The sequence below is a fragment of the Leucopleurus acutus genome (assembly GCF_964270905.1).
Source record: "Leucopleurus acutus genome assembly, chromosome: X".
Classification (NCBI taxonomy): Eukaryota; Metazoa; Chordata; class Mammalia; order Artiodactyla; family Delphinidae; genus Leucopleurus; species Leucopleurus acutus.
The window spans coordinates 23570277-23592453 of NC_139148.1; the positions used below are offsets into that span (position 1 = coordinate 23570277).

Genomic DNA, 22177 nt, shown 5'->3' on the forward strand with positions numbered 1-22177 from the left:
GATTTTCCTGTGCTATGTTGGCTGCTTCCCACTAGCTATTGATTTTACATTTAGTAGTGTATATATGTCCATGCCACTCTCTCACGTCATCCCAGCTTACCCTTCCCCCTCCCCGTATCCTCAAGTCCATTCTCTAGTAGGTCTGCATCTTTATTCCCATCTTGCCCCTAGGTTCTTCATGACCATTTTTTTTTTTAGATTCCATACATATGTGTTATCATATGGTATTTGTTTTTCTCTTTCTGACTTACTTCACTCTGTATGACAGTCTCTAGGTCCATCCACCTCACTACAAATACCTCAGTTTTGTTCCTTTTTATGGCTGAGTAATATTCCATTGTATATATGTGCCACATCTTCTTCATCCATTCATCTGTTGATGGACACTTAGGTTGCTTCCATGTCCTGGCTATTGTAAATAGAACTGCAATGAACATTGTGGTACATGACTCTTTTTGAATTATGGTTTTCTCAGGTTATATGCCCAGTAGTGGGATTGCTGGGTCGTATGGTAGTTCTATTTCTAGTTTTTTCATGAACGTCCATACTGTTCTCCATAGTGGCTGTATCAGTTTACATTCCCACCAGCAGTGCAAGAAGGTTCCCTTTTCTCCACACCCTCTCCAGCATTTATTGTTTCTAGATTTTTTGATGATGGCCATTCTGACTGGTGTGAGATGATACCTCACTGTACTTCTGATTTGCATTTCTCTAATGATTAATGATGTTGAGCATTCTTTCATATGTCTGTTGGCAGTCTGTATATCTTCTTTGGAGAAATGTCTGTTTAGGCCTTCTGCCCATTTTTGGATTGGGTTGTTTGTTTTTTTTCATATTGAGCTGCATGAGCTTAAGCAGGCAGTTTGATGAATTTTGACAAATAACCCAAACTCCTATCACAATATAGAATGTTGTCATCACCCCAGAAAAGTTTTCAAATGTTCCTTTCCAGTCTATTTTCACTTCATCCCTGCTTTCAAAGGTAACCACTATTCTGACTTTTTTCAACCAAAAATTAATTTTTCTCTGCTTGTTCTAGGACTTTCTATGATTTGTTTATACACTATGTACTCTTTTGTGTGAGGCTTTTTTCACTCAGCATGTTTTTGACATTCATCCATGTCACTTTCTGTGCAAGGAACTTGCTACTTTGTAGTCCTAAGTAGTTCATTATATGAATATACTACACTTTATTTATTCTCCTATTGATCAACACTTGAGCTGTGTTTCCAGTTTTGGATTTTATGAATAAAGCTCTATGTACATTCTTGTAAAAGGCTTTGTGCAAACATACATGTTTGCATATAACTTGGGTAAATAGCTAGTACTGTGTTTCCTGGTTGCAGCATAAGTGTATCTTTTTTTTTAACATCTTGATAGGAGTATAATTGCTTTACAATGGTGTGTTAGTTTCTGCTGTATAACAAAGTGAATCAGCTATACATATACATATATCCCCATATCCCCTCCCTCTTGCGTCTCCCTCCCACCCTCCCTATCCCACCCCTCTAGGTGGTCACAAAGCACTGAGCTGATCTCCCTGTGCTATGTGGCTGCTTCCCACTAGCTATCTGTTTTACATTTGGTAGTGTATATATGTCCATGCCACTCTCTCACTTTGTCCCAGCTTACCCTTCCCCCTCCCCATGTCCTCAAGTCCATTCTCTAGTAGGTCTGCGTCTTTATTCCCGTCCTGCCCCTAGGTTCTTCATAACCATTTTTTTTTTTAGATTTCCATATATATGTGTTAGCATACGGTATTTGTTTTTCTCTTTCTGACTTACTTCACTCTGTATGACAGACTCTAGGTCCATCCACCTCACTACAAATAACTCAATTTTGTTCCTTTTTATGGCTGAGTAATATTCCATTGTGTACATGTGCCACATCTTCTTTATCCATTCATCTGTTGATGGACACTTAGGTAGCTTCCATGTCCTGGCTATTGTAAATAGAGCTGCAATGAACATTGTGGTACATGACTCGTTTTGACTTATGCTTTTCTCAGGTTATATGCCCAGTAGTGGGATTGCTGGGTCATATGGTAGTTCTATTTTTAGTTTTTTAAGGAACTTCCATACTGTTCTCCATAGTGGCTGTATCACTTTACATTCCCACCAAAGGCTTAAGTAATTTTAAAGCATATTTTAAAAATAAAATTATCTGTTCCTTTACTATAAGCTTTCTCTGATACCAGAGATTCTAAAAAAAATCCTAGTGAAAAATTATCCAATGAAACAGCTCTGAAGACCATTGCCAGTTAAATGTTAAGCATCTTACTAAATTAATTTTATTTAGGATTGGGATAATCCTTGAGGGAAAGTGAGATATTTATTATTTTTAGAAAATTCTAATGCCAAAACGTAGGCTGGTTATCTTGCAGAAAAAAACATACTACTCCCTGGTAAAAAGCTTGTTGGTACCAAAAGCCTCTGTCACCATTAAGAAATGACACTACGTATATGAGAAATTAAAGGAAAGCAGAAGAAAAATGTTAAGGTGATACTCGTAAATTCCAGTCTTAAAAAATTCCAACATTTCTAAAAGACTAAGTAGTTTTCAAAGTCATGCTAAAATTAGTAAATTTTGAATGGTTTCTGTTCTTCTACAGTACTTTAGTGATGGTTACATATGTAACAACACACACTTCTTTACATAATGCCACTGCTGTTACCTGGGTCCTTCTGTGTTTGCTCATACCTTCCTCTCTAGACAAAGGAATTTTGGTTAAAGTTGGTATCCATGGAATTCTTACTTATATTTTTGCTAAATTTGGATAAATAATTATTATGTAAATAGACAATCAAAAACATTTTTTAAATATCAGTATTATAAAATCTATTAAATAACTTAAAGAGTGAGTTGATTTAATAAAAAAACAAAACATAGCCATATGAATATATTTACCAATAAAATTCTAGAGCAGTGGTTTCCACCAGGGGACATTTGGAAATATCTGGAGACATTTTTGGTTGTCAGAACTGATGAGGTGTTACTGCTGGCATCTAGTAGGCAGAGATCATGACCTTACTAAACATTCTACAGTGCACAAGACAGTTTCCCAACAACAAATAATTATTCAACCCAAAATGTTAATAGTGCCAGAGTTCAGAAACCTTCCTCTAGAGAAGCTTCCTATTCTAATGTGTAAAGGCCAACATATGTAGTTCATAGTAAAACTGCTATCACATAGCTTTGAACCATCTCTGGAGACTGTCTTGCTGCTTGTGGATGAATTCAAACTGTGGAGTCAAAATAAGATATAGTATACAATTTCTTTGGCCCAATCACAAGGAGGCCCGGTTTGTGATCCTGACCTTTGCCAGCACAATGAATCTTCCAGAACAAATAATTATGAACCAATATCTAGCTGACTGTGTCTTCCAAATATGTCCTTCCATTGCTATACTTAACAGCCAATTACAGCGTATTTTAGTGTCCTGACTCAAGTACTTAAAAGCCTTTGAGCATGGTGCCATCTGCTTGGTAGCCAGGAAGATAGTAGCTCTCTCTGGGGATCCATGATGGCTATCTGGACATTTATAGGCATGCCACAAAGATCTGTGAGTTCTCCCACCAGGAGCCTAGGTCCCCTGGCCTGGTTACTGTAGCCAACTTAATGGAAGTTGTGGATGAGATGTTTTCATCTTCCTATATCACTGCCATAAAAATTCCTTGGTTCTGGAACAGGGCTTCCCTAGAGCTCTCATCACAGTGTTCTGTAGATCAGGATTGGAGGGAGCAGCATTTCAACAGATATACAATTAACATGTGGCTCTGTGCAGAATGGAGGGACTGCTGTACCCTACCATGTCGGGGACCATGGCTATGAGCTCATACCTGGGCTTCTGTCACCTCCTCCTTGTGAAGCCCAGCAGGAACAACCTGCTTCTTTGTGTGCAGCTGAACATCAGCCAATATGACAAAGAAGAGTAAGGTTTTCAACAAGGAAAGACTGTGGCCTGCTGTTTTTAGAGAGCTTTCTTTCTTTTTACTAAGCACATGGAATTATTTTAGCAAGATATACTGAATGGAAATGAACATGTCATGTATTTTGAATTTTCCATTAAGTAATATGCCTTTTCTAGAAACGCAGTTAAATAGATAGCTCTCTATGATAACGTGCACTTTGTGCGGGCATAGTTAATCCTGCAGTCAACTCCTAAATCTGAATCTTCAGCCCCCACAATATCCATTTGTTCACCAAAGAACTATTCATTTAAACATTAGCCAGTACCGTGATCTTGGCAAAGTCAAGATCAGCTTTCTGGGTTTTAGTTTTAACACTTCTAAAGTGGGAAAAAGGAAGGAAACTAAAAATACTGGGATCATATTATATTACATTTTTTTTTCGCTTACCTCACTCTAATTCCTACAGCAAATGATAGTGATTTTTAAGCATATCTTAATACCTAGATTACAAACCCCCAAAGAACTGGAATTAACATCCTCTTATTTTTGCTTTCTTCAACATCCATCACACTGTTTGGCACAAATATGGTGAAGGCAAGTAAGCAACAACAAAAGCAATAACAAAATCACCTTTCAATGAGACTGCCAGGATGCTGGCATGATTTTGAAAAGCATACATACAAGGGTGTGGGGACGGGGAAAGTTGAGCCTATGGGAGAGGAAGCATGAAAATGCTCAAATCTGGAGCTTTTTTGGAACCCAAAAGGAATATAGCAAAGAATTAAATTCAAGATGGAAGTGAGAAAGTAAAGAGAAATGAAATGAAAAGTGGACCTTCCATCTGAGTCAGCCAAGTTTTGGTTAGGAGTGGACAGAGCATGACATGATGGAGCTAGCCTGGATTGACCTACACATTGCCGCAAATGTTTTGTTTCCTTATTTCAATGATCTACTTCCTTGAACCTATGCCTCTAATATTGGTTCGCATTCTTCACCCATTGTTTTTCCAATTCTGGATATATCTGTCAACCTTGAAAATTTGTAATGGTCTACCTTTCACCCACTGCTCTATATGTGAGATCCCAGTCATTGTCATTGTCTCATCCTTACCATTATGCTGTCCAGATCTCTCCTGGAGTTACACACTAAATCCAGCTGTCTGCAGACACCTTAAATATAGCATATAAGAATACTGCACTATTCTTTCCTCCACCAGATTTTTGTTTCCTTCTAGATTATTTTATATCTTACTTAGTTATACCACCATCCACCCAACCATTCCAGCTAGGTATCATTTTTAAATCTCTTTTTTCTTTCAACCCTGACATCAAATTCGTTATAATAGTCTGTCAGTTTTACCCTCTAAATATTTTTAATAAGCTCCCTTCTATTCATTCTCATAACAACTTCAATATTTCAAGTTTAAATCTAACATCTCACTATTACAACTTCCTAAATCTGCTTGGGTGACTAATCAATATTCAGTGACCCCCACTAAAAATGTGGAAACCCTGTAAAAAGCCACCAACATTATTTAAAAAGCAATATTTCAAATAATTCAGCTGCTTAAAATGCTTCCATGGGTCCTAGTTACTTATAGTATGGATTCCAACATTTCTAAAAGACTTATACAAGGCTCTCTATGACCTGACCCTTTTTCTTATCACTGACCATTTCCCTGCCTCAAATTTCTGGCTTCAATAACCCAGAATGGTACTTGTTTCCTTCATACACTGTGTAGTTTTGCTTTTCAAAGACTTTCCTTATAACACACTAATTGCCAAAAATATCTTCTGCTCAATCTCTACCTCACTTCTTTCCTGTCCCTATTCCCGCAGCCAATTCATACTCATACCAATGACTCAATATTCAATATTCATACTCATACCAATGACTCAATATTGAGGTTATTTCTTTCCTGAATTCCTCATCTTAAATGGTGTTACATTCTTCCTCTAGGTGCCCAATAATACTATGTGCACATTTCTATTAATCCATTTACTATATTGCTTTATTTTTTATCTTCAGTGTTTATCACAATAAATTATAATTGCCACTCAATGCTTGTTGATTGTATAAAGCATTGATAAATGAAAAAACAGAAAGAGAGAGAGAGAGAAAGAAAGAAAGGGGAAAAGAAAGAGAAAAAGGAAAGAAAAGAAAAGTCAGTTCTTTTGTAGGCTGTTATTGACATTTCAGTCTCTTCTTCATTTGTAAGGTCTCTTTTTCATTCTTGAATTCTACCATTTGGAGGAGGATGGAAGATATTCTAACAATGGATTGATATTTTGCTTTTTGTCCTGCAAATACCTCATGACTAGATATGCCGGATTTCCTCATCCACCAAACTAGATGGTCTGATACAAGCATTTTATATGGCAGTTCCCTGTCCAGTGTTAATAATTTTTATTCAAACTGCCTAGTTCTAAGATCAGGACTTTCCCAACTATTACTTTTCTTTGGCCTCTTGGTTGAAAAGCAGTGCTCTTTATGGCAGGTGGATTTGCTTCTTAAATTTATTTCCAGGTATATTCCACTTTAACTTGCAAATTGGGCACCATGCTTGTAAACAGATTTTTCAAGTCCTCACAGCTCCACAGCCAGGTCTTCTTTTATTCAGGAGTAATGCCGCAGCCCCCTGCGTCCACAGAGAGTGAAAGTTTAACGCTCAGGGCTTCTGTTTCATGTCCCAAGCTTCCTCTGTTACAAAATATGCAGTCTCACAGCTTATTTATTGCCAACCACATCCTTTATTATGAATTTTTCTATCTTCATAAACAAATATAAATATAAATAAAACAGCAGATAAAAAGAATGTAAAACAGCACGACAGAGATAATTTAAATGGAAAAAATGAAATAAGGAATTCTGAAAGTAGAAATGAGACATAAATATCATTTCTATATTTTGAAGAATCCAATTATACATTCTATTTTATACTAAATATATTATAATATACAATTATAAACCCACTTTAAATCCACAAAAGCAATACAATTTAAACAACAACGTTTGACAGTCTCTTTATATAGTATATTTGCCCATCCTCAAGATTGCTTCGTATATGACCAAAGAAAATGTATTTCTATCAACCATGAAAATTTCTGGTGTTCAGTCACTTCTCTGGAGATTCCATAGTCCAGTAACTACTTGAGAAATCTAAGAAATCAAGTTTCACTAACTGAAGAAACTATATTCTTTCTCCTTCTCTGGATTTCTGCTGCATAATTTCTATTAAACTTTTTTTTCAAGCCAGCTCTTATTTATCCATATTTCAAAGGACTGTAATATAACTCTGATAACTAAAAACCCTAAATATTACAAGCTCTTCTACTTTAAGCATTTTTTAAAAAAAATTATTTACTTATTTTTATTGAAGTATAGTTGATTTACAATGTTATATTAATTTCAGGTGTACAACAAAGTGATTCAGTTATATATACATATATATCTATTTTTTTCAGATTCTTTTCCCTCATAGGTTATTACAAAATATTGAATATAGTTCCCTGTGCTATACAGTAGGTTCTTGTTGGTTATCTGTTTTACATATAGTAGTGTGAATAGGTTAATTCCAAACTCCTAACTTATACTGTAAGTATTTTATAGCAATCTTTAGAAAGAAATTCATTGACTGTTTATTTTCACTTTTGACTCGTTAACAGTTCCACAGCAAAGGTAGAAGTAGCAATGAAAGTACCTCAGGATAAGAAACACAATAGGCTGTGAAAATTTCTTAAATTAGGTAATAGTGAACTCTACCACACTTAGTGTTCTTACTGAGCATCCAATTTTTGAGAATTGGAGGCAATCAGATATTCGTATACTCTTCTGATATGAAATTATATGTTTTTTTACAACAGCCAAGAACTAAATCTTTTAGTTCACTTCACCACCTGGTCCCAATATTTATTGTTTCTGTGAAGAGTTACATTTTTCTTTCTCTCTAACCATAATAAAACCCACTCATACTCCAGAAGCCAATTTGGATCTCAACACCCGGAATGAAGGAAGTGGTCTCCTCTTACATAAAGCCTGCATCTCCCTATCATTTGCCATCCATCATCTATTAATGTAATTAATGTATGAGTATATATTCAGCACCTGCTATATATCAGGCAATGGATAGGAGACAGCAAACTTTTGCTGCAAAGGGCCAGATAGTAAATACTTTAAGCTCTGCAGGCCATATGATCTTTGTTACAGCTATTCAACTTTGTCCTTGTAGTATAAAATCAGCCAAAGATAACATGCAAATGAACGGGTGTGGCTTTCTTCCAATAAAATTTTATTAACAAAAACAGGTGGTGGACTGGATTTGTCCAAGGGGAGGTAGTTTGCTGAGCCCTAGACAACATGATCGACACTTAATGGTATATAGTAAGCAAATACAATCATAGGAATCAAATAATAGGGAAATTTTTTAAGATGAGAAAAACGCAAAGCCTTTGGAAGTTGGTTGGAAGTCCTAGACATCTGGATAAGGGAGGCATCTGGAAAAGAGGGAGAGGGGGAGGGAAAGTAGTTGGTTAATTTATAAGAATATCACAGTTTTCTTCAAAATTTAAAATCAACATATCATATACTTTATTTTTTAAGAACAAAGTATTAAACATTCATTTTTGTTTTGGTAAAAATTAACCCCAACATATAATACAATATGTTATATAACAGAAATATTAAACAAAAAGTAGGACTTTTCAGAGAAAACCTCTCTCTTTACATATATTGACATATAACTTGGAAAAGTAATTGGCCATCTAAAATAGTTAAAAAATGGTAACTATGTGAGGTGAAGGATATGTTAACTAACCTTATTGTTGTAATTATTTCACAATATATAAATGTATCAAATCATCTCATTGTACACCTTAAACTTACACAATGTGTCAGTTATATCTCAATAAAGCTCAGGCAATATTTTCTGCATGAGAAAATATTTTCTGCATGAGTTTATTCTTGAGTCACTTTTTCTACAAGACATTTGAGGAATAATTTTTAGATCAAAAGGCTCTGATTGTCTATCAGAAAATTAAATACATAAATTTAATTTAAAATGTTCTTTCCAAAAAATTCAACTATCTCTAAAACATTTACAAATAACCCAGGATTATAAGATTTGATGCAGATTTGAACACTGTGATAATGTAATATGCCCAATGGGAAGAGAAAAGAACAAGATTAAAATATCATTCATTCTTTATATCCTCATCATTTTTATTGAACCCTTATGAGCAAATGTTGGTTGGCAGTGAACTATTTAAAAATGTAAAGGTGACGTGAAACATTACATAGTGTAGAGTTTCTAAAGAGCAGGCCTCATTGTGTATGAAAATGAATTAGAATCAGTCCAGTCAAGCTTACTAAATACATGAAGAATCTCAGTTGGGAAAATCATGTAATTCAAACTTAAATACTGGAGTTAGGTTTTAGGGATAAGGTTTAAACTATCATTTTTCCATTCTTTTAGCTTCTGTTGCTATTTTCTAGCTAACCTTCTTAGGGTAATATTTCCTCAACAAAAAATTTATTTTACTTTGTTAAATGCAATTTATAAAGTAAGATATATTAGGCATACAATATATTTGAGTTACATTTAAGTAGCATAATCTCATTGCCCTTATTGTGTCTCATTTGTGTCCTTTGTTTTTCATGACTACATCATTATTTTTTTAGTCTAAAATTGTTTCTGACCATCAGTGGAAATACACACCAACCCTACTGGCCACATACTCTTTGTACATTTTTAAAAACTGATATGGTTCACTTCGGTTATGCCACTTTTATCTATAAAATGTTTATTTTGAAGTATGTGAGGAGATTGGGTTTCTCTCTATCTTGAAAATTAATAACATATATATTATGACATATAACATATGGAGACAAATCTGTGCTCATAACTTATGAAATGCTTCATTGTGCTCTGAATTGTTTTGAATATGCAATATTATTTTAAAGGAACAAATAGTACATTTTAGAAAATTTCCTTAAGAAGTCTGATGCAGAGTAAAAGGAATTTACATGTAAGTTTCTTAAGAAGCAAAGAGTTTATCACACAATATCACTACATTGAAAATAATCATTTAATACCTACTCTTGGCCATGTGCTAAGCTAGAGGCTAGAGACACAGCAATGGAAAAGGAAGCTATGAGTATACATGCTCTCATGGAGTTCACAGGCTACTAGGGCAGGTAATTTTAAAACTAAGTGATTACGCAAATAATTAAATATTTGCAATTGTGATAAATGCTTTCAAAGGCAATGTTATGGACAAATGAGACTGGGAGACTTGCCTTATTCTGGAGATGAAGGAGAAGTTAGAACCCACACTGTTTGGGGTAAAAGCAGCACAATAGTCTTATGAGGTTAAAATTAAAATATTGCTCAGAAACCAGGAAACTCTGCACGTCTGCCCCATGCAAATTCTCTTTGAGATGACCAATTGGCCAGGAGCTTATCTCTCCTACTCTGTGAGCATCTGAAATGGAGACTTTGTCCTCAAATCTGATTCACTATAGTATAGCTATGGACTTAGAAGATACTCTTAGAAACTCTGAAAATGAATGAATTTTGTGTCCTAATTCGGTTCAGCTTGTTAAACAAAATTTCAGAAATAGAGAACTGATTGGATTTTTTTTCTTTTTAGTGTTTATTTCGGGTTTGTTAGTACTGCACCTTGGGAGACACAGCTTCAAGAAGCACTTGAATTGTGTTCCGCCCGACTACAACATGGGGGGAGGCTGATAAAGGCAAAATCCTCAAGGTTACAGTTATTTACGTAAGTTGTTTATCAAGAATTATAATTGGAGCTGGCAAGAAGTAAGGGTGCTTGTTAAGTAATGGTTGGTTGGGGTCCGAAATGGTTGCTTAGTTACAAGCAACCTTAAGACCATAAGGTTGCAGCTGGCTGGTGATGTCCTTGGTTCTGGTAGAGTTCAAAGAAAATTCAAGTTCTCAGTGGTGCAAAGATGTGTCTGAAACCAGATCCTTAATGGCTGCCCAACTCCAGTTTTGTATGCCTTAACTGTGATTAACTCCATTATAATTTCAATTTGTCATCAAGTTGATAATTAGGTACAATTGCCCTTACTGTTTCAGACTCTTTCTTCCCTCCATTACTCAGTACTGGTTTTCTTGAAGCTGCTTACCTGAAAACAAAACAAAACTAAATAGCACTGTCTTAGGCCTCATTCAGGGTGATAAAATGTGTAAATTGTGTTGTATGAGGGGCGGTGTGATATTGCTCAATGGAAGATTCCATTTTCTGACCTAAACTCAAATCAGTAATTATTCTTCCCAGCAACTTAGGGTTAAAATGTCACAGTTCATTGTGCACTGACCAAGACAGCCTTAACATTCCCCTCAGCTTGACTAAACTTTAGCCAGGCTTCTTCCTAACTACAGACCCCTGACTTCCTTTTTGTAGAACATTTATTTAAGAAAACTGGCAATGATAATATTTTTTCTCTGTCTCTTTGAGATGTAAGTCTTCTACAACCTAGGAATGTCTTTTTCAAAGACCTGGGAGCCATCCCTTTGAAATGTAATTATCAGAAATGTTTCCCAGACTCTGTGATAGTTGAAGACTAACTTAAATAAGCACCAGTTAGCAAACACAGATAGCCTAATCACACTGACACACTTCCCTCCAACATCCTCCAGTATTTTTCCATTAGCTCACCTCAGCCTTTAAAATTTTCCTGCTTTTTGTTTCAGTGAAGCTGAGTTATATCTCTCTCCCCTATTGCAATAGTCTTGAATATGTTTTCCTTTGGCTGTTGAACCGATCTGGTGCAATTTTTCTTTTAAAGCATAGAGAATTCTGTTTCCTTCTAATTTTATGTGGAATAAGATCAGATATTGCAGCTATAGTAAGGACCACAATCTGGGTTAAACCAAACATATGAGAGGAATGCAATAGTTTTTCAGAGGGAAATTACACAGACTTTATGATTACAGTCTGTTCTTAGCAAACCCAGTAAGGTTTACACAATCAGAGCTATGAAGCAGAGACATATATCCCAGTGCAAATAGTGTGAGGTAGGCCCAAGGCAGCTTTTGACACAGAAGAGGAAAACAGTTGCTTAACTATTATCCTATTTCATTGATTGTAAAAGAAATGGAAATCAATGTTTAAAACCCATCGTATAGGCTGTTGAACACATATTTGCATATTATATGTGTATAGTTAAAATTCTAGAGCGTGGCCTCAATCGTTCTCAAGAAAAATTTATTTTTATTTTACTTTATTTTTGGTTATCTTGCTCAGTCCTTAACCTCTCTAGATATTGTTGTAGGTACATGACTGATCATTAAAAGTAAAAATATAAACTCCAGAATAAATAACATTTCCCACCCCCATTTCCTTCACACACGTGATATATCATTCATGGTATCTATCAGATATTTCACTTTCACTGTGGTTCATATGTGGAGTCTCTAGATTAGCATTGTGCAATAGAACTTTCTACAATGATGGAAATGTTCTAATAAAGAAACCTCCAGCCACATGTGGTTATCGAGCACTCAAAATCTGGCTAGTATGACCAAGAAACTGAAATTTTCACTTTATTCAATGACAAATTTAATTTAAATGTAAATAATCACATGTGGCTAGTGACTGCTATACTGGATAGTGCACTAGATCATATCAATCATAAATATAATCTCTGCCAGTGAGTTAGATAGAGCTTGCTAAGAGGTTAATCATAAAAAACTTTTTACAAGATTTCCGTAGTAGAAAATGAGATCCATGCCTACCTAGGTCAGAGTTGCTCAGTCTCAGCACTATTGATATTTTGGGTCAGATAATTCTTTGGGGTGTGTGTGTGTGTGTGTGTGTGTGTGTGTGTGTGTGTTGGGGGGTGTCTTGTGCATAAAGGATGTTTAGCAGGATCCCTGGTCTTTATCCCCTAGATGACAGAAGCACCTGTACTCTAGTTATGACACCAAAAACGTCTTCAGTCATTGCCAAATGTCCTCTGGGGCTTTAAAGAGCATCCACATAAGCACTACCTTCAGTATTCCTGGTGAAATTCTGCCTCCAAGACCACCTGGCTCAATTAAGGAGGCTCATTGACAGGGGCTGGATATCTGAATATATGCCTGTGAAGTAAGAGGAGGAGAGAAAAATAGTACAGGAAAAAAAGGAAGAGGAGAACTAATTCCATAACAGATACAAGAATAAATTAATTTTTAAATTAGATACTTTGAGTTCTTGCACTTTTAACTTTGCAAAATGACCTCGTCTACATTTCCTAATGTGTTTGAATACTTGGAATTACCACCCATTTAAAGAGTTTCTAACTTCATATGATTTTAGCACATTTGAATTAAGAAGTATTTAAATAGCATTCATAAATCTCACCCCTGTGAAACAAGAATAGAAATAAAAATCTGTTCTAAATCTGTCAAGGGTCAGAGTCATATTTCCTACCTCAAATGAAAGCCAATTAGCTCAGTACAGGTGAAGAAGGGATGTGTATAGAGGCATCTAGGAAGGGGGAAGAGAACATCATCTATGGACATAGTTCTGGATACAGATAGTCTAGAAGCAACAGTCATATAGAAACAGTCTTAGAAATGTCTCTGGACGCACAAGATGTGAGTTCTATTTCTTGATCTGACATATTCAAACTGTGTGAACTTGGGCAATTTTGCTCCTTCATCCTGAATGTTCCCATTTAATTGTACAAAGGCATACCCTATCCAGGTACTGCATCTTTGATTTGGCACTGAGAATGAAATGAAATGCTGTGAGTGTTTGGTTTGTAGCAGTTTTGTGAACACAGCTAGTTAGGTATCTCTTTACAAACTTGCGAATATGGTCTGGGCTGCAATAACATATAGTTATCTTCATAATGAAGGGCTACAGCAATATGATAACTACCTGTACTTTTACAAAATACATAGTACATACTCACTTTTAGTAAGTTATTTCTCACTTTTCTGAAAATTTCTACCCCAGTATACCAAATCAGAAGTGATTGCACAAACTACCATTTATCAATACACTAGTCTTTGTTTTTTAAGCTAAAGTATAAAATATCTCTAGTATTTTTTAAATACAACATTTGAAGTTTTTCTGGAAACAAATTAGCATGTGTTTACTAATAACCTGAGCAAACATTTCATTGTATTTATTCCTATTGAGTATACCAAGATGCCGCTATGTCTTGTTGGGGTTCATCTTAGATATAGATCTACATATGATAATAAGGAGAATATAATTCAGTTTAACAATTGCCAAATGCCTCTTATTTGCAAGTGGTTGTTAACAAAACAGTATAAAACATGCCATAATTCTATTAAAAAGACTTTAAAATTCTTGATGTAAATTTATAAATACGTTTTAGATTTAAAGTTAGTTGTTCCTCTATTTCCAGAGCAAAATATGAGATAGGAAAACACCCATAACTTAAGCCAAAAGGAGGTTTTTACTCTATGACAAGTGGAGGAATACAATTTTGAAAATTGTGATGCTTTTAAGTAAAAACAAGAATGCTGGATGTGTTAATTAACTTGACTGTAGTAATCATTTCACTATGTATTGTATATCAAACATCATGTTGTACACCTTAAATATATGCAATTTCTATTAAAAATCAAGAATGCTGTCTATGAAGAGGGAGAAGGGATTGTAAAAAAATGTGATGAGTTTAAAAAAATCAAGAACTTAAGTTTTGAAGGAGTAGGCAAGTAGATTAAATTGTTACAGTAGTAAAACATGCTATTTGAAATAAAATACATGCCTTGAATCTTTAAAAGGTAGGTCACTTTTAAGAAAATGTGGAAAGGTAAGTTTATATAACTGCCATTTCAAAAATAGCACTATTTTTTTCATTGATAATATTGACAGCATATAGAAGGTGGGGATCTCCATGAATAATTTTTTGAAATGAGTGTAGATTTACTAAGCAAAAGAGTTGACCTAATAATTTTCTCCATCTATTTGGATAAAAATAGTTTGGCTTGATTAAGTGTACTACTGTGATGCACACACAAACTGAGTTTGTTAATAAACAACGTCAGAAGATGAAATATTTTCCACAGTGTTAATATTTATTAGTGTTAAAGAATTTAGAAATCCTAATATATAAATATTTTGATAATTAGATTATTTAAATTCAATAAAGTACATCTATAATGGGATAATCTTAAAATTTTGGGATTGATATAATTAAGAATAATTTTAATTCAATGCTATTGGAAGACAGCAAATATTTGGATCAATAAATGTTGATCAGCCACAGGAAGTCCCTTCATATGTTGTAAGGACAGAAAAGAGGTCTAAGACACGAAGTTACTTGAATTGTGGCAGTTTTATAGAAGAGCTGTTAATAATAATGGTAAGAGGACTTTCTAGAGATGAAGGGAGGATCAATTGGGAGTTTGTGCTTTGCAGTGAACAGAAGCCCAAAAGAAATCTGCAAATTCCAACCAAATGATACATATTCTATTTCTTCCCCCCAGTGTGGGTAGAGGAGGAGTTATAGGATAAATAACTGTTATTTACTGAGTAGCCACTTACTGTCAGAGACTACAGAGGTACTTTACATGCACTGCTTTATTTAAAGTTTAAGTGTGATTTGCTTTTTGAACTTGAAATCAAATCAAATGCTCGCATCCTCGAATGATTATATCAGCAGGAATCCAGTTTCTGTTTCTTGAGTTGAATAGTCCTCTTAATAAAGAGTCTAGATCTTCAACTGCTTTACCCATTTCTACATAGCACATAGCTTGTGCTTGGTGGCCTTTCATGTCAGCAGATCTTGCCTAGAACCATCACAAAACATCAGTGAGTTTTTAATAATGTTTGACCTCCAAAGGGATTTGCAAGAGTTTTAATCCTTTCCTCCCATGTGACTCATTGGCTCTCAGGCACATTTATCCATCTCCTCCCAGTAAACAGAATCTGCAACCAAGGGATATTAAGAAGAGCCTTCTTTGCTAGGCTAATTATACTGCAGATATATGCATCTCCCAAGGCAACAGGCGCCTCCTTTCTTCATATTTGCATAATTAAGATGGGACACGTAAGAAAAAGAAAGGGAAGGTGAAGGTGAAGGGAAGAGATAAAGAAGGAGAAGAAAGAGAAGGAGGAGGAGGAACTCGAAGATGAATTGCTTTATAGAAGAATTTTGCAGTCTTTTCTTTAAAAATACTCAGGTACACTTTAAATGTAATACACTCCAGCAAGGTGGATCAAGTTCTCTCAGTTTCCAATATTCTTGAGGATACACATAAGGGTATTCAGTGAAGAAAAGTGTTATGTTCCCTGACATTAGGTACTAAGTCATTTTAGTAACAATAGGAGTGATATGTAGTGAATTCTTCTCACAATCATTTTATTTCTGTACCTGTAAAAAATATGCTGTTTTTTGTTTGTATGCTATCGATTTAAAAATAGATGGCATATGATGTACAAGAGAGAGTTAAAGAAAATGGAAATTATTTTTTTTGTAGCAATGGAAATACACAGTCACATCATATCTCAAGCAAGAATAAGACATTATATGAACATTTTAAAAACAAAGATAAATACTGCAAGAAAAAGTGTATCAGTCATAATTAATCAGAAAACCAAAACACCTCCTATTAAAGAAAGATTAGAGGCTAATACACCAATTGGAATGGCTGATACAATAAAGATGAGGAGGCAAAAATTTAGAATTACTACCCCTGGGGTAGAAATTGCAGAGACCACAGTCAGTTATACCATGCTCAATTGACTGATTTCAAGACAACACTTGGTCAAATGATTTGGGACTATTTGACATCTGCAAAATCTCTTCACACCAGTACCTAGATTAGTGTTTTATTGAGAAGCTGGGAGAAAGTGTGTGTATACCGGGGATAAGAATCTTGGGAAGACATGTTAGTACTCTATCACAATGCCTTTAGTCTATAAGTCAATAATTTTTCTCCTAGAGGAACTCTTACAAATATTCCAAAAAACACATGTAGAAAAATGTTCATAAAAATGGAAAAAAATGGAAACAATCTTACTGTATATACTTATTAACAAGATAATGGATGTATGGAATGTGTTATTTTCATAAAATGTGAAAGGTGAAATTAAGCCAAATGTTTCAGTATGGCTGAATCTCAGAAATATAATGTTGAAAAAATTTGCCACTTATAGCAGAATTTATGAAGTATAATATCATATACAACAGATATTATATGCAAAAATATCATATATATGTTAGGGGTACCAAAGCAAATAACTCCTATAAATCGTTAACAAAAACCTAATACAGATAAGGACACAGACAGGAATTTCACAGAATAGGAAACTTGAATTTAACATAAAAATATATTCTTACCAGAAATTTGGAAAACACAAATTGATACAACTAGATACAATTTCACTCCCCTCTGAAGGCCAAAAACTATAAAGTGTGAAAGGCCTAGTATTGGTTAAGAACATTAATGGACATGCATGTTGATGCAACTACTTTGGTCCAACATTTGAAAGTGAATTTAATCCACAATTCAACAGGCTAAAGAATAAACATCATATCATGATACCAATTGACACATAAGGCATATGACAAAATCCAACATCTATTCATGATGAAAACTCTCAGCAGACTGAGAACAGAGTGGAACTTCTTCAATTTGATAAAGAGCACCTACAAAAAACCTACAGCTAACATCATCTTTAAAGGTGAAAGACATTATTTTTCCCCCTAATATCAGGAACAAGACAAGGATGCCCACTCTCACCACTCTTAATCAACATAGAACTCGGCATTCTGACCACTGAAATAAAGCATGATGATGATGATGATGATAATTAATAAATAAAAGGCATACAGATTGGTTGGAAAGGAAGAAATAAAGTTTTCACTATTTGCAGATGACATCCTTGTCTATATTGAAAATATTAAAGAATCCAAAAGAAAAAACAAAAAAACTAGATCTAATAAGTGAGATTAGCAATGTTTTAGAATACAAAATTAACACATAAAAATCAATTGCATATCTATATATTAGCTATCAACATGTGGAAAATGAAATTAAAAAAACAATACCATTTACATTAACAAAGAATATGAAATATTTAGGTATAAATCTAACAAATCATGTACAGAATATGTATGCTGAAAATTCCTGTGAGAAGTCTGCATCCATCCTGGTCAATAGCGCCAGAATGCCTAGGCAGATAAAATGCCAGTCTCACTGTTACCCCTGTGATCCCTCCTTGTTAGGGTCTCCTCCCTGCTGAGTGTATGGGAGAGTGTTTGTGTGTTTCATAATGGCCGTGATCCCCCGGATAGGTGTTTGGAGATTTCTTAGTGTACCGTGTGTGTGTGTGTGTGTGTGTGTGAAGCTTAATGAAGTGTGATATCTTTTTGAGTTTTAGCAACAGCCAGCTATAGGTGCTCTTTTAGTTTTTACTTAGCATGGTGATTGCAGAGTGACCAGCATAATGGACATTGAGGTTGTTCAGATGAGATAGAGGGGAGAAATGATCATTGTCTTCACAAAATAGTTACAATATCTTACTAATGAAATAAACCAAGGAAGACTTCAATAAATGGGGATACATACTGTCTTCATGGATTAGAGGACTCAATATAGTAAAAATGTCAGTTCTCCCCAAATTGATCTATAGGTTTGGTGTGGTTACTATGAAAATCCCAACAAGGATTTTTGTAGATATAGAAAATGTTATGGTAAAATTTATATGGAAAGGCATAGGCTTTCGAATAGCTAAAACAATGAAAAAGAATAAAATGAGAGAAATCTTTCTACCCAATATTAACTCCTACTATATAATTACAGTAATCAAGACAGTGTTGTATTATCAGAGGAACAGAATAGAGGACCAGAGGCAGTTCACATAATATGCTCAACTGATTTTTTTTTTACAAATATGCAAAAGGAATTTAATGGAGGAAGCATAACCTTTTCAACAAATAGTGCTATAGCAAATGGACATCCCTGGGCAAAACAATAATAACAACGAAGAATCTTGACCTAAACCTCACACCTTACACAAAAATTAACTTAAAAACAGATACGGAAATGTTAAAGGAAAACTATAAAACTTTGAAAAAAATAGGAAAAAAATCTTTGGAATCTAGGTCTAGATAAGAGTTCTTAGACTGTAGACCAAAACCATGTTCCATAAAAGGAAAGACTGATAAATTGGGTCTCATAAGAATTAAAAACTTTTGCTCTGTGAAATATCCTATTCAGAGGACGAAAAGACAAGCTATCCAACAAAGGACTAATATCTAGCATACTATATATACTATATAAAGACTTGCAAAACTCAACAGCGAAAAGCCAATAGATCCAATCATAAAATGGGCAAAAGATATGAAGTGATGTTTCACTGAGGAGGATATATGGATGGCAAATAGTTACATGGAAAGATGTTCAACCTCATTAACCATTAGGGGAATGCAAATTAAAACCACAAGGAGATATCACTACACAACTATCAGAATGGCTAAAATAAAAAATAATGACAACATCAAATGCTGGTGAGGATGTGGAGAAATTAGATCACTCATAGGTTGCTGGTGGGGATGTAAAAATGGTGCAGCCATTCTGGAAAACAGTTTGGCAGTTTCTTATAAAACTAAACATGCAATTACTGTACAGCCCAGCCATATATATCCCAGAGTAGTGAAAACTTATGTTTACACAAAAGCTTGTACACTAATTAACTGCTCATAGCAGTTTTATTTGTAATAGCCAAAACTAGAAACAACCCAGATGTCCCTCAAACGGTGAATAGTTAAACAAACTGTGGTAATCCATATCATGGAATACTATTCAGCATGAAAAAGAATGAAATATTGATATGCAAAACAATTGGATGATCTCCAGGGAATTATGCTGATTAACAAAAAGCAATCCCCCTAAATATTACAAACTATATTATTCCATTTATATTACATTCTTGAAATGACAGAATTATAGAAATGAAGATGAGACTGGTGGTTTCAGTTGGCCAGGGACAGGCAGATAGTAGCTATAAAAGTCATCATGAGGGATCCTTGTGGTGATAAAATTATTCTGTATCTTGACTTTATTAATTTCAGTATCCTGTTTCATAGAGTAGTAATGTTCTACAAGTGTTGCCATTGGGGAAAACTGGGTAAAGGGGACACAGGATCTTTCTATATTGTTTCTTATAGCTACAGATGAACCTATAATTATCTCAAAATAAAATTTTTAATTTAAAAAATAAGTGCAATTAATGGTTAAAATTTCAGACTCTAGATAGAGACTATCTGGTTCAAATCCTGAGACTACATCCTGTCATCTTGGGTAAATCTATTTATCCTCTCTGTATCTTACTTTCCTCATGCTTAAAATAGGAATAATGGTGGGTGAAATAGGTAAAGGGGATTAAGAAGTACAAACTTCCAGTTATAAAATAAATAAGTCGTGGGGATGTAATGTACAGCCTAGGGAATATAGGCAATAACATTGTAATATTTTATGTGGTGACAGACGGTAACCAGACTCATAGTGGTGAACATTTTATAATGTATTAAAATATCAAATCACTATGTTGTACACCTGAAACTAATATAATATTGTAAGCTAACTATACTTCAATAAGTAAATAAAATAGGAATAATAAAATTTATCTCATAAGGAGTTACTTACATAGCTTAAATAAATGAATGCTTGTAAAGTACATAGAATGGTGCTTCTCACAGATTTATGCTCAATAAATGTCAATTTTATTTACTACAATTATTATAGTTGTATGTATGTTCATGCTTATGAAAAATTTAAAAGCCTGCATGGGATGGGTACATACCAATTGCAATATAAAGGCTACTTTTGGAGGCAGAAATGGTAAGGGGATAAAAGGTGAAACTTGAGTTGTGCATATTTTATATCCTTAAAAGATAAAGCAGGTAAATACATTTTATCTTTGTCTTATGTTTTATACTATGCATCTATTTTAAATTATTATATTTGTTTTAGAAGGACATTATATTATGTAATTTAGAAATAACACATTATTTGATGAATTCATTGCATAATTAAGTCTTCAACATTTTCTAGAAATAAGCTATTTTCAGTGCATTCTCTTGATTTTCAATTACTTTATAACTGGGTATACTAAACCTAATTTTACTTTTTATTAATGACAGAAGAAAATATTATGAAAATGATTTATTTTATTGTGCTAGAAATCAATAATATTCCCTGGCATTATTAAATTTTTCAGAGTTTAAATTACTCTCTGAATTCTCCCAATTGTAATGTTTTTTGACATAGTTGTTGATATCTCTGCTTTCTCCATTCTTGTCAACTGTCACTCTCGGTAGGAGGCTTCTCTTATTTCCCTTTCATCTACACCTATAATGTTCTCATTATCATAGCAAGATATTACGGTTGATAGGAAATGAACAGATCAACAATCCTACTTAATATTTTAGACATCATCCTAAATTAATGACCTCATTACACCTGCATATATCTTTCATTCCCCAACCCCCGAAAAGTGTATCATGGGATCAGTTACACTTATTCTCTCACTTCCTAGAGTTGATGTCACTAACCACCATGTGTGTGACCCTAATCAATATTATTAAAATTTGTTGCAAATCTAAGTTACAGTGTACAGTTTATTAAAATATGTTTTAGTCTTTAATGATTATTTTCTCAGATAATTGGATCAAAACTCAAGCCTTAAATAAATGATAATCTACTCATATTAGCCCATATATGATGTGTTAATATATTAGTGATATCATTGATCCATCATTTGATCCAATTCACTCTTATATAAACAATATTTATGGAGTATCTGATATAGGCTAGGTATTATCTACGTACTGAATGTATAGAAATGATTGACATAATCCCTGATATTCAGATGTTTCCTATTTTGGACATTAACAATTATAAACTGTTTTTATTTTACACCTATAATTGAAGAAAAGGAGAATTACAATTATATTTATTATTTGACTTAAAATGCTGGAATTGGTACAACATATCTCATTAAAAATAAGGAAGTAAATTTTAGATAACATATTCTGATTAACTCAGAATACTGTAAAGAAAGGACTATGTAAGAAAAATCTATTTAAGATCAAACTATGCATAATCTGTTGTCTGAGTTACAAGAACCTCTTCTTATGCATAATAAGTAGTAAAAAGAAGCAAGATTTATAAATGTAATAGTCTATCCATGTAAACTTGTAAATCATGTTTGTTGCAGGAAATATTGTTTACTTAAATTATTAAATATTTCTTTTAGAAATGTAAATTGAT

General features: G+C 34.0%; 1 protein-coding gene across 1 annotated transcript in view; it reads left to right on the top strand.

The window, feature by feature from the left end:
* Window positions 1–3810: 3810 nt before the first annotated feature.
* The window catches only part of LOC309978528 (programmed cell death protein 7-like), a gene marked incomplete at its 5' end in the record, with an annotated part of 35960 nt that continues 17593 nt past the window's right edge, over window positions 3811–22177 (top strand). The window contains one exon of the mRNA XM_082865079.1: window positions 3811–3932. Coding sequence (XP_082721205.1) covers window positions 3811–3932 — 122 coding nt within the window. The remainder of the gene's footprint in view (window positions 3933–22177) is intronic.